The sequence below is a fragment of the Pseudophryne corroboree genome, chromosome 7 (genome assembly GCF_028390025.1).
Source record: "Pseudophryne corroboree isolate aPseCor3 chromosome 7, aPseCor3.hap2, whole genome shotgun sequence".
Taxonomy (NCBI): domain Eukaryota; kingdom Metazoa; phylum Chordata; class Amphibia; order Anura; family Myobatrachidae; genus Pseudophryne; species Pseudophryne corroboree.
The window spans coordinates 489,517,375-489,536,811 of record NC_086450.1 but is presented as its reverse complement, the minus strand read 5'-3'; the positions used below and the strand labels follow the sequence as shown (position 1 = coordinate 489,536,811).

At 44.9% G+C, this 19,437-nt stretch overlaps 1 protein-coding gene across 2 annotated transcripts in view; it reads right to left on the bottom strand.

Moving 5' to 3' along the window:
- Positions 1-19,437, bottom strand: part of LOC134945700 (guanylate-binding protein 1-like) — a 201,873-nt gene that overhangs the window by 167,301 nt on the left and 15,135 nt on the right. For both annotated transcript variants that reach the window (XM_063935144.1, XM_063935145.1), the window contains exon 5: positions 18,901-19,082. In XM_063935144.1, the coding sequence (XP_063791214.1) occupies positions 18,901-19,082 (182 nt within the window). The remainder of the gene's footprint in view (positions 1-18,900; positions 19,083-19,437) is intronic.

Here is a 19,437-nt window from a genome sequence, read left to right as displayed (position 1 = left end):
GATAATGGCCTTTAGCATGAAAAATGCCCCTGACACTTTCAAGAATTTAATGGGAACCCTGCTCAAAGGAATGGAAAAATTTGAAGTAGCATATCTAGGTGATATTTGCAGTGTTTAGCTAAACCTGAGAGAAACACATAGATATCATGATTCAGGTGCTAAGGGGAATCCAAACAGCCGAAGTACAATACTTGGGACACAGAGTTGATGGGGTGTGTGGTATGCATTACCACGGCTGGGATCCCGGTGGCCACAGCTTCTATTCCCATTCTATGGATGTTGTGGACACCCACAAGTGGGTATAGCCCTGTTGGTCGGCATGATGACCTTTGGGATAGTGAGGGGGCGGGATGTAGGTGAGGTGTTGTAACCGGCGGTCTACTAACCGACGGTCACATTACTACATCCCGATGGGGGGACCCTAAAGCTAGAGTCATGGAAGTTAGAGTACATTTCCCCCTGGTAAACCCAAAAAACGAAGAAGCTGGTGATGTCATTCTCAGGCATGGCAGGGTACAGTAGGAGGTTTGAACCTCACCTTAGTAATCTCGTAAAACCTCTGATGGACCTAACAAAGAAGAAACTGCCTCAAGCCGTGAACAGAACTGCAGACTGTGAGAGATCCATCACAGGTCTGAAAGCTGCCCTCTCCAGCCCTGCAGTATTACAAGACCCAGATTTTAAAAGGAAATCTGTGGTGCAGACAGATACCAGTGTCTATGACCTGGATGCTGTTCTGAGCCAGGGAAATGAAAGGAGGTGGGGTGGGGGAGACTGCCCAGTTCAATATTTGAGTCAGAAGCTTTGGTTATGTGGAGCAGAAATTTTCGGTGAATCGTGTTGGTGTTAGGGATGAGCGGGTTCGGATCTCAGAGAACCGAACCCCCTAAACTTTACGCTCCAAGCCCGGCTCGGGACTTCCCGCCAGACTCGGATACCAGAATGAGGCAAAACGTCATCATCCCACTGTCTGATTCTTGCGTGTTTTGGATTCCATATAGCCGCCATTTTCACTACAGTCCTGGAGAGTGTAAAGAGAGGACATGTCTCCTCAGTGTCTGTGCGGGAAAGTGGCGTGGCACATGGGGTGGCGACCTGCTCTTTTGTATCATTCCAGTGGTGCAGTTTTGTACTGCATTAGTCCAGTGGTGGTGTCTTGTGCCATATAAATTCAGTGGTGCTGTCCTGTGCTGTAATTTATTTACTCCAAATAAAGGGGTTATTAATATTTAATCCAAATATTTTTTACAGGCTTTGCCCTGTGTGGTGTAGGGGTATGATCTCCTGTGCTTTATATTATTAATTATAATAATTCTAAATAAAAGGGTTATTATTAGAGATGAGCAGGTTCGGATTTACTCGGTTCTTAACGCCAGAATTATCGCAAATTCCGATTTTCTGGATTTTTTTTATAGGCTAACTAAAACACGTGACGTCCGAAAGCCAATAAGAAGATATGGGTAAATCCGAGTAAAACCGAACCCGCTCATCTCTAGTTATTATCATTATTATTCTTATTATTATCCAAATAATTTTTATAAGCTTTGCCGTGTGCGTAGTTTAGGGGTACGCTCTCCTGTGCTGGATAATATTATAATAACTCCAAATAAAAGGGTTATTATCCAAATAATTTGTACAGGCTTTCCGTGTGTGTGTCTGTGGTTTAGGGGTACGCTCTCCTGTGCTGCATATTGTTATATAACTCCAGAAAAATAATAGAGAACAAATATATGGAGGATAAAATAGGGAAAGATCAAGAACCACTTCCTCCTAGTGCTGAAGCTGCTGCCACTAGTCATGACATAGACGATGAAATGCCATCAACGTCGTCTGCCAAGGCCGATTCCCAATGTGATAGTAGAGGGCATGTAAAATCCAAAAAGCCAAAGTTCAGTAAAATGACCCCAGAAAATAAATTTAAATTGTCTGCGGAGAAACGTAAACTTACCAATATGCCATTTACGACACGGAGTGGCAAGGAATGACTAAGGCCCTGGCCTATGTTCATGACTAGTGGTTCAGCTTCACATGAGGATGGAAACCCTCATCCTCCCACTAGAAAAATTAAAAGAGTCTCACTGGCAAAAGAACAGCAAATAACTGTGCATTCTAAGATAGTATCACAAATCCCCAAGGAGAGTCCAAGTGTGTCGGCGGTTGCAATGCCTGACCTTCTCAACACAGGACGGGAAGAGGTGGCTTCTTCCACCATTTGCACGCCCCCTGTAAGTGTTGGAAGAAGCACCCGCAGTCCCGTTCCTGATAGTCAAATTGAAGATGTCACTGTTGAAGTACACCAGGATGAGGATATGGGTGTTGCTGGCGCTGGGGAGGAAATTGACGAGGATTCTGATGGTGAGGTGGTTTGTTTAAATCAGGCACCAGGGGAGTAATTTTAATCCTACTGTATCCTCCATAGCATTAATTTCCACTCATTTCCAGTCTATTCTGAATACCTCACACCTTACAATATTGTTTTTAGGCCTAAATGTTGCACTGAGGTAGCTGGATGACTAAGCTAAGTGACACAAGTGTGAGGCACAAATACCTGGTCCAGCTGGAGTGGCACTGCAGTGTCAGACAGGATGGCAGATTTATCTGCCAAGTTTTTGTTCTCCGTTATTTTTCTGGAGTTATGTAACAATATGCAGCACAGGAGAGTGTACCCCTAAACCACACACACATGGCAAAGCTTGTAAAAAATATTTGGCTAATAACCCTTTTATTTGGAGTTATTATAATTAATAATATGTGGCACAGGAGAGCGTACCCCTACACCAAACAGGGCAAAGCCTGTAAAAATTATTTGGATTAAATATTAATAACTCCTTTATTTAGAGTAAATAAATTACAGCACAGGACACCAACACTGGACTGATGCAGCACAAGATGGTACCACTGGAATGATACAAGAGCAGGTCGCCACCCCACGTGCCATGCCAATTTCCCGCACAGACACTGAGGAGACACGTCCTCTCGCTACACTTTCCAGGACTGGAGTAAAAATGGCGGTGACACGGCTGTTTATATGGATACCAAAACCCGCGAGAATCTAACAGCGGGATGATGATGTTTAGCCTCGCTCTGGTTTCTGAGTCTGGCGGGAAGTCCCGAGCCGGGCTCGGAGCATGAAGTTCGGAGGAGGGGGGGGTGTGGTTCAGTTGTCTGAGAACCGAACCTGCTCATCCCTAGTTTATATGAACTGGTTTTGTAACTGTAAGACCACAGAGAGCAGGTGATCGGAATGTATTTTAATATAAAATAAGATTTTCATTAAAAACTTTCGGTGTGCGGGGCACCCAGCATGGCCCCTTTTTACATGGGCTCCGGGACATGGCTGTATAAAACAGCTTTAAAATTGCAGCTTTACCCTAGGATTTCTTTCACGCAGCCACCTACAGCTATCCTTAAGTTTTGGGGTAGTTTTTTTTATTGTGGTCTTTATTTTGAGTCTGGAGCCTCTTTCTAGACACCGGAGTCAAGCCTGTAAAGTTACAGGCATTTATGACCACCCACAGCCATTTTAGGACGCAATTATTGTAATGGGGAGTGTCTGATAGCTTTTCCTGCGGTTCTACTCTCACCCTTTCAGATTACATACTTCTGGGACTACTGTATCTTTGAATCCTCGCTATTTACAGTACAGCTGTAAATTGACTCCCCTGGTACTGTCTACTGTGACCTTGGAGATACTGGGACATTTCTTTTAATGGAGCTCTGGACATCTAGTTTGTCTGGATCTTTCCTTGCATCAACAAAAGGCTGTCCAATGATTGTGTCCCTATGTGAATATCAGCATCATCATCAAGTAATCACCTAAGAATCTGGAACATTGGCGGACTGGAGGAACTTAGAAGGGGTGCAGGAGAGGTGGGAAAAACTGAAAAGTGCAATACTAAGGGCAACAGATCTTTGTATAAAAAGGGTTAGTGAAAGCACCAGGAAAAGGAAGCCAGTGTGGTTCACAAAAGTAGTATCAACTAGTGTGAAAGCAAAAAAGATGGCTTTTACGAAATACAAACAGACTCAAAATAATAATGACAAAGAGGAGTATCTGGACAGAGGGAAGGATGCTAAGAAAGTGATCAGATGTGCAAAGGCAGAAGCTGAGGAGAAAATGGCCCAGTCAGTAGATAAAGGGGGCAAAACTTTTTTTTAAGTATATAAATGAAAGGAGAAAATCAAATGGAGGAATAATAAGACTTAAGACAGAGAGTGAGCATTTGGTGGAGGGAGACAAGGCAATAGCAGATCACCTAAATAATTATTTTTGCTCAGTATTTACTACAGAAGAAGGGATGGGGCCACAGTTAAGTTGCAAGGACATTCATAAAAATAAGGTAGATGAAAGTACATTTACAGAGGAGAAGGTCCTAACAGAACTTTCAAAACTAAAAGTGAATAAATCAATGGGGCCAGATGGGATACACCCAAGGATACTCAAAGAGCTAAAAGATGTGCTGGTTACACCTTTAACAGAATTATTTAACCAGTCACTAAATACAGGTGCCATTCCAGAGGACTGGAAAAGAGTGAATGTAGGTGGTCATTCCGAGTTGATCGCTTGCTGCAGATTTTCGCAGCACAGCGATCAGGCAAAAATCGTCATTTCTGCGCATGCGCATGGGCTGCAGTGCGCATGCGCGAAATACTTTCACAACAAACAAAGCAGTTTTACACAGGGCTGAGCGACGCTTTTCAGTCGCTCTGCTGATTGTAGAGTGATTGACATGAATGGGGCGTATCTCGGTGGTAACTGACCGTTTTTCGGGAGTGTGCTAAAAAACGCGGGCGTGTCAGATGAAAATGCAGGCGTACCTGGGGAAACGGGGGAGTGCCAGGATGAACGATGGGAGTGTTTGTGACGTCAAATCAGGAACCAAACAGTCTGCAGTGATCGCAATCTAGGAGTAAGTCTGGAGCTACTCAGAAACTGCAGGAAAAGATTTTCCAGTAATTCTGCTAATCTTTCGTTTGCTATTCTGCTTAGCTAAAATACACTCCTAGACGGTGGTGGCCTAGTGTGTACACTGCTGCTAAAAGAAGCTAGCGAGCGATCAACTCGGAATGAGGACCGTAGTTCCACTGTACAAAAGTGGAAGCAAGGAAGAAGCAAGCAACTACAGACCAGTAAGCCTTACATCAGTAGTAGGGAAAGTAATGGAAAAACTAATAAAAGAAAGAGTTGTGGAATATCTTAAATCAAACAACTTACAGGATCCAAAACAGCATGGATTTACTGGTGGGAGATCATTCCAAACAAATCTTATTGACTATTTTGACTCTGTGATGAAAATAATAGATCAAGGGGGAGCTGTAGATATAGTAGCATATCTAGTCTCTGTAAAGTGCTGCAGAATATGTGTGCGCTATATAAATAACTGGTAATAAATAATAAATAATAATCTAGTAGCATATCTAGACTTTAGTAAGGCATTTGGCACTGTCCCACATCACAGACTGCTAAATAAAGTTGAAAGCATGGGGGTAGATTATAAAATAGTTAAATGGGTAAGAACCTGGTTGCAGGATAGGAAACAGACAGTTGTAGTAAATGTAGTGCAATCTTTGGAAGGAAATGTTACCAGTGGAGTACCCCATGGATCTGTACTTGGACCAGTTCTCTTTAATATCTTTGTTGGTGACATTGCAGATGGTATTGAAGGGAAGGTATGCCTTTTTGCAGATGATAAAAAGATTTGCAACAGGGTAGACACACCGGGAGGGGTCAAACAAATGATTAATGACCTAGGTAGGCTTGATAAATGGTTAAGAATGTGTCAACTACAGTTTAATGCTAAAAAATGCAAAATCATGCACTTGGGTCTCAAAAACCCAAAGGCTAAATATAATACTAAGGGTACTATAATGGAAACTACTGAGGAGGAAAGGGATTTAGGAGTCACTGTTTCAAGTGACTTAAAGGCAGGAAAGCAATGTAACAAAGCAATGAGACCGGTGGGCGGGGCATCAAGTATGGCCGCATTTTAGTTTCCCTCCCGGGCTAGAGAACGATAGTCGAGCTACTTCTGCCACTCTTCAGCAGTATGGGGAACGATTACTGCTTGACTTGATCCCTGAAGGGTTGAGGTATCAGGCAGCCCCTTTATCTACCCGGGAATTCGCATTTACACCGGAGTCTGGCCGACGTGTGTGACGGCCTCCATGAACGCCAGCTTTGGCGCGAAAGTGTAAGCGGTACTGGTGTCGGAGCGGGCTCATTGGGACTCCCCCTGCCTTTCAAGTATCCCGAGATTGCTACTTACTTACTGCGGGTGGCTCGGGGAGCGGCGGCTCTGCAGGCGGAGTGAGCCGCTCGAGTGGATTCAGGACACTTACATCGGCTCCTGTCCCCGGCCTCTGCGGCTGAGCAGTCTGGAGAGGTGTCGGCGGCAACCACAGCGAGAAGGGGACCCTCGACACTCCGTCCTGCACTAATCATCTGACACGGCTCCGTGGCCCTGGCTGAGGGACGGCTCTTCCTGACCCCGACTGCGGGGGTACGCTGGGACTCCATCCTCCATTGATCGCCTGCGGTGGCTCCGTGACCCTGCTTGAGGGACAGCTCTCCCTGACTCCGGCTGGAGGGGGACGCTGGGATTCCGACTCGGCACATGCTGGTCCCCCCGCTACAACTCCCTCATCTGCTGCTCGGTGTAAGCATTAACGCAGCTCCCAGCCCTGGTTTCTGATACTACGCAGAGGAGTGAGGACGCTTCCGGAATCGACGGCGGCTGCGGTGCAGAGAGGACCCTCATCATCGTGACCAAGGCGGGCGGACGGCACTGTGTCTGGAGGGTGGAAGATATTACCTATGGCGGGGCTCTGGGCTGAGCTGAAGCAGAGCTTCTTGGTGGGGACTTCCTTTCCACTGATGCCGAGGTTCAAGATACGCTGAGGCTGAACATAATCCTCAACAGCAGTGCAGCAACAGTTGCTTTGGACTTCTTTGCGGCACTCAGAGGATTCGCCTGCCGTAATATCTTATTGGTACTGTTTGCATACGTGATAACAGTCTTTCCGCTTTAGCATTCTACCTTTCCTCTCCTTTTTTTTTTCTTTTCTCTCTTCCCTACTCTAGATCCCTTCTGTAAATACCGTGCTGCTCCCTATCTATAAATACTCTCCCGTTTGTTCTTCCTGAGCTATTCTCCTATTCCTACTTTTCCCTACTGACCCCTTTTTTTTTACTTTGATTTGTCTTTTTTTTATCAATAATAACTACTGCATTTGGTATGTAACCTTATATCCCCACCCACAACCTTACTGTAATTACTACTCTCATCAGTGGTTGATATCAAAATAGTTGTGCTCTTGTGCTGAGGAGGTGGGGGCGTTATTCCTAGCATAACCTGTGTTATTATCATTCTATGCAACCAGAAGGGGATTGAGTGGTACAATATAGGAAATATATTACTTTTGTGCAGACCTTAAACCCCTTATTGCTACGAGGTGTTTTCACATTCAATACTATTGTGCATAAGGTTTATCTGTTATCATCACAGTACCGTCCTAGTGAGTGCTTTGTTATTTTCTCAACTAGAGATACGCCCGGGGGGCTGATTATTGTTTTAATTTTTTGTTTTATCCACTTAAGTCACCCTCCAGTGTTTTTCAAAATTGTATTATCTCTACCTCTTTACTGTGGAATCTCCTTACTAGACCACCGCACAGGGATGTGATATGGGAGGGTAGATGAACAGGGAGGCTGGAGGATACTTTTTACTGATCATATGTAACCACAGCACAATTTACAGGTGTTAAGTTTATTTATATTTACTTTTCTGGTATCGAGTGGTTGTGGTAATCTGTTCTGTTCGGTGGGCCCGGGGAGGGGCATGGATAAATTTGTGGACAAATTATCGGTTATACACTGCTCTCCCTCTACTTCAGACATGGTTAGAAACAAGAACAAAGGGGATAAAAAGGCTTCCCCTCCCTCTGCGTGTGTGTCGGATGACTCACAGGATTCTCACGCACCCTCTACCATACAGGTTATCCCAGTGGAATCTCTCCCCCTAGCTGAAATGGCGAAAGAAATGTCCAAAATTATCTTACCCCTCTTGAATAAGCCTCTTGAGGATTTAAATACTAAATTGGACACTGCATTAGCTAGGCTCGACTCCCACTCTACTCGCCTGGATACCTTAGAGCAGAGAACTAGTGATGTGGAAGATTCCCTGCAGGTAGTACAACAGCAGGGACATTCACACTCCAATGCTTTGCAGTCCCTCCAAGATAAAATAGATGATCTCGAAAATCGCAACAGGCGAAGTAATCTTCGATTTATAGGGGCCCCGAAGTCGATTCCTGATGCACAATTGATACATTTTCTTAGTGTTGATCTCCCTCCGGCTTTGGGTCTGGGTGCAGATTTCCCTGTACCCCAAATTGAAGGGCCCATAGAGTTGGCCCAATTCAGAGAAATGTCCAGGGGAGACCGGTAGTGGCCAAATTTTTAGACTACAGGGTCAAAGAAAAGATCCTGACCCAATATCGTAGATCACAACCATTAATTGTCCAGACCCATAAAATCTTAATTTTCCAGGATTTTTCCGCGAGTGTGTCCCAAAAGCGCAAGGCATTTTTTGAGATTTGTCGATACCTACATGACCACGAACGTCGATTTGCTTTGCTATATCCAGCCAAACTCAGGGTGCTGATAGATGGCCAACCCGTATATTTTGACGACCCCCAACTAGCACAACGCCAACTTATGTCTAACCACTCACCGCCCAGATCCCCGAATCACCAGTAGTTTAGAGGGACTGTATCACAATATGCTTGACACCGTTGTACTCCCCCCCCCCTTTTTTTTTTCACGTCTTCTTTCTTAATATATGTTTCACTTTGCGGAGGTAATTCTGTCTTTTAGTTTAAAATGGTTGGAATGACTTGATCGGACCCGGAGGGCTCCTTGGTCTTTATACCCACTAGTGTTGCCTTGGAGAGGATTGTGATTCGGGGAGCCCCCGGGGGCAACGGATCGAGCTGTTGGATCCATGTCTATTGCAATCTTACAAATAGCTAGAGCCACCACAAACTGATTTTCACCTTCGTTTATCCCCCCCTTCCCTCCCTTTTTTATTTTTTATTTATTTATTTTTATTTTCTATTTTTTATTGGTTTTATTTCTTTACGTGTGGTATTTCACTATCCTTCCTCCTATGGCCTACCTGTTCCCATTTTTTGTTTTATTTTGGGAAGGTTTAGTGGTCCCAAGTAGCTAAAATGCTGAGGGCCCCTACGATACTTGCTACTGCTTTAGGAAAATTGGAAAAAGTGTTGATTTGAAGCATGGATGTTTTATTATGTTAATCATTTTTTGTACAGGATATGTGGCGATCACCTTCATGGTAACAAAACACCCTCCCAGTCTATTTTTTTTTTCACATTACAAAATATTGTCTCAATCTCTTCAAAACAGTCTAATGTCTGCTTGTCCTCATTTGCCCCTGGGGGGGTGGGCTAGTCATGCCGCCTGGAAGGTACACTGATCCCAATGCCCCTGCCCGACTAAATATAGTATCTTGGAATGTGAGTGGTGCCAACAGCCCAGTGAAGCGCAAACGCATTGTTAATCACTTACGGAAATGTAATGTTTCTTCAAGAGACCCATTGGAAGTGTGGGGAGGGTTCTTCTCTTCCCTTGGATAGGCATATGTGTCGACGCACCTTATCGCACCAAGTCCAGAGGTGTCGCCATATTGCTACGCAGATCACTACCCTTTAATATATTGAACCAGCTTACTGATCCTGAGGGTAGATTTATAATAATGGACATTCAAATTTATAACCACAACTATACTTTAGTCAATATTTACGCCCCGAATGTAGATACTCATATCTTTTTTAATAATATGTTGCAGATCCTTAACCTGAGGGATAATTTCATTTAATAATTGGGGAAGACTTCAACACGGTCGCAAATCCTACTTTGGACAAATCTCCACCGGCTACCAACCCACATTCCTCTCAATGGGGAATTGTCTCGACATTAGCAACATCTCTAGGCTTATCGGATCCGTGGCGATTGCTCAATCCCTCGGATAGATTGTTCACGTTTTATTCGGGAGTACATAGGTCTTTTTCCAGAATAGATTATCTTATGATCTCGGACATTCTTATGACGAATCTTTCCAACACAAACCTACATGGCATTCTGATTTCAGACCATGCCCCGATTTCCATTGCATTGACTGTGGGGTCTGCTCCGTCTCCGGATAGATTGTGGAGATTCCCTTCCCACCTAATTGATTCTGAAGATTTTAAACTTTATCTTAATGCTCGATGGGCAGAATATACGGATGATAATATTGAGCATTGGGACTCTCCCCTTCTATTCTGGGAATCCTCAAAGGCGGTGTTGCGGGGACACATAATAAGTTATATGGCTAGAAAAAAGAGAGAATCCACAATCACGTATAATGCGTTGAGGGAGGAAGCTTCAGCCAGTTTTGCCGCATATTCTTTAAATCCGAATGACAGTAATTTAGACACAGATAGAAAAGCCAGGCGACTGTTGGAATCGTTTCTTCTCACTCAGGCTAAACGTTCATTGGAGATTTCCAAACACAAATACTATAGGTGGGGGAACAAGGCGGGTAGACTTCTTGCTAATATGTCACGCCCCTGGAAGACTAAGACTCATATTGGGGCTATCAAAAACCCGTATGACCGTACTGTTGTCACAGACTCAAAACAAATTCTGCATCTGTTTCATGAATATTATAGCAACCTTTATGCTAATCAGGAAATAGATCCGGAGTTACAAAAAAGAATTCTTCAGGAAGCCCGCCTCCCTAAATTATCACAGGCCCAAAACGAACAACTTCGTGGAGCGGTCACTTTAGAGGAAATCTCTCAAGTTATCAAAAAACTTCCACCACGAAAAGCCCCGGGACCGGATGGTCTGTCCGGAGATTATTACAAAATTCTACATGACAATATTATTCCAGCATTGCATGAGCTTTATCAAACTATATATAGAGATTCTCCACTGTACCCGTCATTTAATGTGTCACATACGATTTTATTGCCGAAACCAGATAAGGATCCCCAATTATTGGGTTCTTATAGGCCCATTACGTTATTGAATACTGATTTTAAAATTTTGTCCAAAATTATGGCTAACCGCCTGCAACAAATACTACCGAATTTACTCACTGACCATCAACTTGGTTTTGTAGCGGGTCGGCATTCGGTTCGGGCTATAAGATCTGCGATTGTAGCGACCATTTCCTCTATGCAGTCTCCCAACTCAGATAATATGGTACTCAGTGTAGACACTCATAAGGCATTTGACACAGTGCTTTGGCAACACATGTTTGCTGTTCTAGAACGGAGGGACTTTGATGAAAATTTTATAAGACTCATTTCTTTTTTTTATCAATCTCCCTCTACCTCAATTTTGGTTAACGGTTTAAGAAGTAGCACGCTGGCCTTACAGAGAGGCACCCGACAGGGTTGTCCTCTTTCCCCCCATCTCTTCAATTTATCTTTGGACCCTGCTTTACGGATCCTTCAACATTGGCCACAATTTAAGGGAATACGTATTGGGTCGAGTGAGGTGAAAATCTCGGCTTTCGCGGACGATCTCTTGCTGTATATTAATAATCCTAGTATTACAGTCCCTCTTCTTTTGGATAAAATTAATTCTTATGGTGAGGTCTCTGGACTGGTCATTAATGCGGACAAGTCAGTGGGAATGCTTTTAGGTCCTGGTGGGTCTATTCCGCATTGGAGTGGACGGTTTCCCATCCAGTGGTCTTCTTCATCTATAAACTACTTAGGCATAACTCTATCTAGAAACCCTTCTCAATTACATAAACACAACATTAGCAAAGCTATATCCACTATTTCTACAGAATTGGCCAGCTGGAAAAATGTAACTCTTTCCTATTTAGGAAGAGCGAATCTGATCAAAATGGTCACTTTCCCTAGGCTGCTCTATTTGTTACAGGTTCTCCCTCTGCTCCTTACTCAAAGAGATGCAAAACTCATTAACAGTCTCTTCCGCTCCTTTATTTGGCAAGGTAAACGTTCCCGTATTAGTTTTCTTAAATTGTGCCAGACTAGAGAACGTGGAGGCATTAACTTCCCAGACGTGGTGCGTTATAGTCATGCAGCTCACCTACGGTATATAATTGATTGGATACATGGAACCAATACTTATGCAAACATGGCACTAGAATCTCATCTACTGGTAGATTTAAATATAATTAGTTTTCTCCACATCCAGGACCAGAATATGCCGATTGCTCTTCGAGATAATTTTCTCTTGTGGACCACGAGGAAGGTCTGGCATATTTTGAGACATAAGGGCGGGGTTAGTGGTCACTTATCTGTTTACCTCCCTTTCTGCAAAAACCCTGGCTTTCAGGGCGGCATGGCGGCTCACCCCTTCACCTTGTGGCGGGTGGGGGGGATCTCTTCAATAGGGAATTTAATTCACTTCAAGTACAAGAGGCCTCTCACTTTCTCGGAAGCAGTGACTAGGTTTGACATACTTCAATATTACCCAGTAGCGTTTTTACAGGCACAACATTACACTGCCCAGGTGTTGAGAGAATTTAAAAGCCTGGATTGGGATAATCCTTTGGATATTTTGATGCGGAAAGGTCCCTCTAAAAAAAAAGCGATTTCCTACAACTACACCTTCCTTGATAACCCTATTGATCATACCAATATACGAACTGGAATGAGTCAATGGTTGGTTCATTTTCCAACCTTCTCTACCGAGGACTTTTGAAATTCCTCAACAACTCATGTAAACTCCTTTCCTCAAACATGTATCAGGAATTATTTTACAATGTCATACATAGAACATATCTCTCTCCCACTCGACAGTTCCTTATGGGCTTAATCCCTTCTGATAGATGTCCCAAATGCTCCAAGGACGCGGCAGATTTATTTCATTGCTTTTGGGAATGCCCAATAATCAGAGGCTTTTGGATGAGAATCAAACGTGATGTAGAAATTAAGCTTCTGAATTATGTCCCTTTCTCCCCTGAGTGGGCCATTTTTGGATTCCCCCCAAAATCTCAGCTTATAACTAAGGGAGGGAGAAAGCTGCTTTTGGCCATAAGCTCGGCAGCAAAAAAAACAATTTTACAGAATTGGATCCATCGAGGTCCCCCTTCACTCTCCTTATACAAGGAAAAGTTCCATAACATTTTTAGGATGGACTGGGTGGAAACCATGTTTGATAAGGATAGACGGGTGCAGAGGCGGAACTACCGGCAGTGCAGGCAGTGCACTGCACTGGGGCCCGTCTCTGTCCAGGGGCCCAAGCATGTAATGAGTCATACTGACTCATTACATGCCGCTGTGCGCTGCGGGCAACCGCTGCCCGCAGCGCACAGCCGCCCGCAGATGAGAGGAGAGGACCAGCGGCACGGACGTCGGACGGGGAAGGAGGAGGAGGGAGGCGGAGAAGGGAGCCGCAGCAGCGCTTTGTTACTGGTGGAGGCGCTGCTGCTGCTGCCCCTCTGCTTCCCTATAGGCTGTCTTCCGAGAACAGCCTATAGGGAAGCAGAGGGGCAGCAGCAGCAGCGCCTCCACCAGTAACAAAGCGCTGCTGCGGCTCTCTCCTCCACCTCCGTCCACCACCTCCTCTGCTGCCCGGGAATCGTCTCTGACGCTGCAGCGAGGAGCCTGAGGCGGAGAGGGTAAGTATAATTCTTCTCTTTCTTTCTTTCTTTCTTTCTTTCTTTCTTTCTTTCTTTCTTTCTTTCTTTCTTTCTTTCTCCTGCTGCAATGTGTAAAAAGGGGGGACTACCTGCGGCAATGTGTAAAAAGGGGGGACTGCCTGCCGCAATGTGTAAAAAGGGGGGACTACCTGCCGCAATGTGTAAAAAGGAGGGACTGCCTGCCGTAATGTGTAAATATGGGGACGCTGTCTGCCGTAATGTGTAACAAGGGCACGCTGTCTGCCGTAATGTGTAAAAAGGGCACGCTGTCTGCCGTAATGTGTAACAAGGGCACGCGGTCTGCCGTAATGTGTAACAAGGGCACGCTGTCTGCCGTAATGTGTAACAAGGGCACGCGGTCTTCCGTTATGTGTAAAAAGGGTAATCTGCCCGACGCTATGTGTAAAAATGGGGAATCTGCCTGCTGTAATGTGTAAAAAAGGGGGACTGCCTGACGCTATGTGTAAAAATGGGGAATCTGCCTGCTGCTATGTGTAAAAAGGAGGAATCTGCCTGCCGTAATGTGTAAAAATGGGCACGCTGTCTGCCGTAATGTGTAACAAGGGCACGCGGTCTGCCGTAATGTGTAACAAGGGCACGCGGTCTGCCGTTATGTGTAAAAAGGGTACGCTGTCTGCCGTTATGTGTAAAAAGGACACGCTGTCTGCTGTAATGTGTGAAAAGAGGAATCTGTTCGCTGTAAGGTGTAAAAGGGTCTCTACCTGGTGTAGTGGTGCTACTGTGCGGCGTAATTTGAATAATGGAGACTACTGTGTTGGTATTATTTTGTGGCCACACCCCTTCCCCACGAAGCCACACCACTATGTATTTTTGCGCGCGCCTACGGCGCGCACTGCCCCTGGGGTGGACTTGGATGGGGGGGGGGGGCCCAAAGCATTTTGTCGCACCTGGGCCCACCGCTTGCTTGTTCCGCCACTGGACGGGTGGGCCCCTTTTTCGATGTATTGGAAAGTTATATAGCAACACAACCCTTATCGGTATGGGAGGGAATCTATAAGAGTTTGCGTCTGACCTCGTGGTATGGACTACGTGTCCTTGATGGGGACCCCCCCCCCCCCCATTGCCTTGGATGAACCATTGATCTAATCTATTCAATTTTTTTGTTTGTTTTTTTTGTTTTGTTTTTCTGAGATGGGAGGTGGTAGCCACGTATTCTATTGAGGGTTTGAATTGAATATTTGTAACCTCAAACTATGATCACCAAGTGATAATGCTTTCTTCTTTTACCTTTTGACTTTCCTTATGGGTTGATAATTAATGACTTTCACCTGAAAACTTCACTGTAATTATACAATTGTTTCACTATATCTTTATTGTATTATAATACTTTGTGAACTTTGTATGTTCTTACCCATGCTTCAATAAAAAAAAACATAAAAAAAAAAACAAAGCAATGAGAAAGGCAAATCAGATGCTTGGTTGTATAGGGAGAGGAATCAGTAGCAGGAAAAAATAATTAATAATGCCACTGTATAGGTCATTGGTACGGCCTCATATTGAATACTGTGTCCAGTTGTGGAGACACTGGGGTATATGCAATTAGCGGCGAATCGCGGCAAATTTTCGCCCATTTTTTAATTCGACACAATTCGACCGTCCAATTTCGGAAAGTGGTTGGCGAAATTCACCATATTCAATGGAAAACGGATTCGACAGTCCCGCGGGCGAAAAACGGCCGATTAGGCGGATTTTGCCGCGATTTGAAAAAAATGCAAAAAACGGGAAAAACCCGAAAAAAAATGGCGTGGGGTCTCCCCTCCAAAGCATAACCAGCCTCGGGCTCTTCGAGCCGGTCCTGGTTCTAAAAATGCGGAGAAAAATTTGACAGGGGATCCCCCGTATTTTTAAAACCAGCACCAGGCTCTGCGCCTGGTGCTGGTGCAAAAAATACGGGGGACAAAAAGAGTAGGGGTCCCCCGTATTTTTTACACCAGCATCGGGCTCCACTAGCAGGACAGATAATGCCACAGCCGGGGGTCACTTTTATACAGTGCCCTGCGGCTGTGGCATTAAATATCCAACTAGTCACCCCTGGCCGGGGTACCCTGGGGGAGTGGGGACCCCTTCAATCAAGGGGTCGTCGTCCCCAGTGACTCAAGGGCCAGGGGTGAAGCCTGAGGCTGTCCCCCCCATCCAAGGGCTGCGGATGGGAGGCTGATGGCCTTGAGAAAAATGTCAGAATTTTGTTTTTTTTCAGTAGTACTACAAGTCCCAGCAAGCCTCCCCCGCAAGCTGGTACTTGGAGAACCACAAGTACCAGCATGCAGGAGAAAAACGGGCCCGCTGGTACCTGTAGTACTACTGGAAAAAAATACCCAAATAAAAACAGGACACATACACCGTGACAAGTACAACTTTATTACATACTGCCGACACACACATGTGTCAACATGGGACCCCTTTCAGTCCGTTGGTCGGGTTTTTGCGTTTTTTTTTTGTCAAGTACCTGGATTATACTCTGGACGTGGATTTATCTCTGGACGCTGGCAGGCGAGTATAATTTTTTCACAGGTACCCTCGGATCGTCGGAGACTGTGGCAGTCGGCATGTCGACATAGGTAAGTATGTGTGTGTCGGCAGTATGTAATAAAGTTGTACTTGTCACGGTGTATGTTTTTCTCCCGCATGCTGGTACTCGTGGTTCTCCAAGTACCAGCTTGCGGGGGAGGCTTGCTGGAACTTGTAGTACTACTGGAAAAAACAATATTCGTTCATTATTCTCAAGGCTATCAGCCCCCCATCCGCAGCCCTTGGATGGGGGGGGACAGCCTCGGGCTTCACCCCTGGCCTTTGTGTGGCTGGGAGGGGTTCCCTTGATTAAAGGGGTCCCCACTCCCCCAGGGTACCCCGGCCATGGGTGACTAGTTGGATATTTAATGCCACGGCTGCAGGGCACTGTATAAAAGTGACCCCCAGCTGTGGCATTATCTGTCCAGCTAGTGGAGCCTGATGCTGGTGTAAAAAATAAGGGGGACCCCTACTCTTTTTGTCCCCCATATTTTTTGCACCAGCACCAGGCGCAGAGCCCGGTGCTGGTTTTAAAAATACGGGGGATCCCCTGTCAATTTTTTCCCCGCATTTTTAGAACCAGGACCAGCTCGAAGAGCCTGAGGCTGGTTATGCTTTGGAGGGGGCGACCCCACGCAATTTTTTTCCTTGATTTTACCGTTCCAGCTATAAAAAAAAATATATATATATATTTTTAAAAATATATAAATAATACTTGTGCCTCCAAAAAAGACAAACCAAGTACCTAATCCCTTCTAATATAAATAGATATGCTATTACCAAAAAAAAAAAACACCAAACAAAACATGTTTTAATTTTTTTTTATTGGTTTCACCCTTCAAAGAGTGGCGGATTGAAAAAGACGAATTTACTGTCTAAAAGCACTGCTGTCGAATTTCCAAACTTCAATTGAATATACTTTGGTCGAATTGCAGCATTTGTATCATTGCAAAAAAGTCGAATTTGTCAAAAGTCGAATTTCTAAAGTCGAATTTTTAAAGTCCGTTTTTTTTTAGAAAAGTACTGAATTGCATTGGCAAATTTTTTTTGGGGGCGAAAAAGTGCAGTTTTTCGCCGATTTCGGGAATTTGCCGCTAATTGATGTGTTGGTAGCACCATTGACAGAATTATTCAACCAGTCATTAGCTACAGGAGTAATTCCAGAGGACTGGAAAAGAGCAAACATAGTCCCACTGCACAAAGGGGGTCATTCCGAGTTGATCGCAGCTGTGCTAAATTTAGCACAGCTACAATCATTCACACTGACATGCTGGGGGGACCCCCAGCACAGGGCTAGTCCGCCCCGCATGTCAGTGCCACCCCCCTCCCCGCAGAAGTGCAAAGGCATTGCACAGCACCAATGCCTTTGCAATTCAAGAGTAGCTCCAGGCCAGCCCAGCTTTAGCGTGCTGGCCGGGAGCTACTCATTGCTCCCCGGCCCGCAGAGGTTGCATGTGACGTAACGCTGCCGCTGCGGGCCGCCCCCACATTCGGTCTAGGCCACTCCTGGGTTGGCCGGACTGCTCCCACAAAACGCCACCGTTCTGGCCCCTCCCGTCCAGCAACCGCCTCTGCCTGTCAATCACAACCCTGCTATGGCCTTCGGCATGCGCAGTAGGGACCCGTTCGCTTAGCTGCGACAAAAAGCAGCGAGCGAATGGGATTGAATCACCCCCAAAAGTGGAAGCAAGGAAGAGGCAAACAACTACAGACCAGTGAGTCTTACATCAGTAGTAGGGAAATTGATGGAAAAACTCTTAAAAGAAAGAGTTGTAGATTATCTCAAATCCAGCAATTTACAGGATCCCAAACAGCATGGATTCACTGGGGGGAGATCCTGTCAAACAAATCTTATTGACTTTTTTGACTGTGACTAAAGTGATGGATAAAGTTGGAGCCATGGATATAGCTTATCTAGACTTTAGTAAGGCTTTTGACACTGTTCCACATCACAGACTGCTAAATAAACTTGAAAGTTTGGGATTGGATATTAGGAATATTGAATGGATAAGATATTGGTTGAAGGATAGAAAACAGAGAGTTGTGGTAAATGGAGTGCATTCACAGGAGGGAAATGTTACCAGTGGAGTACCCCAGGGATCTGTACTTGGACCAGTGCTTTTTAATATCTTTATTGGTGACATTGCAAATGGCATTAAAGGGAAAGTATGCCTTTTTGCAGATGACACAAAGGTATGCAACGGGGTAGACACAGCAACAGTATATAATACAATTACTTGAGCTGCCACCACAACATGCAGTTTAAGGGACAGAGCAGAGCTACTACACATGCCCAGTGGTTCTTCTACCACGTTTGCTGTGTGTGTGGATCTGAGCCCTCAATCACCACACTGGACCAGAGAGTAGCTGCCAGGAAAAATAGACAGGAGCCTTATATCCAGGGTTGGTACTAGGTTCATCAACCACTTCCCCAGACTCCCGCACTTGCTGCAATGTTCTGCATAGCGGGACATTTTGGATTGCATTTTGAAACCTCCCTCTAGAAATTCTACGTTTGACACTGGCTTAGTCACATTTGCGAGGAGTGCCAATGGGACTATATGGCACAATCTCATGACAGGCTAGTGAGGACACACATGTAAGTGTGTACCTGTTATTCCCCTGGTGTGATATAGCTGTAGCCACGCCCCATGCTTTATTGCTTTGCGGTATCGCTTACCATTCTGCAGCCTTAGCGCTTTCTCCAGATAAGCGTCCGCTGTGATGGCCTCTCCGTTCAGCTCCAGATTGAAGTCCCTGACCGTCCAGATGAAGTTGGGGAAGTGTGTGGAAAACTCAGCCTCCTCGTTATTATTGTTTTTAGTTTTCACCTTAATAAATTTAGACATTTCCCCCACATATCTGGTGGAATTGAGTAAGGAAATGAGAGGCAGAGATCTAAGTAAGAAGAAGCTCGAATACCATGTCTACTAGTAAGTCAGGAGACACCGGTGGCATCTTATATGGACTCTAGTCCTCGGGAAACTAACAGTGTATGTTTTACAGATCTCCTCAGTATCACAAGTGAAATAATTATCACTTGTGAATCTTTTAAAATATGTCAGCCAATAATGGATTTGTCTGTGCACCCATCAGGAGATCTGGAAAACATACACTGTTAGGGCCTCTCAAGGGCAACACTTGGGGAAACACTGCTGTATATTGTCCTTGCCAATTGGTTCAGCTGTATATATATTTTCATCCAATGCAATGGTTC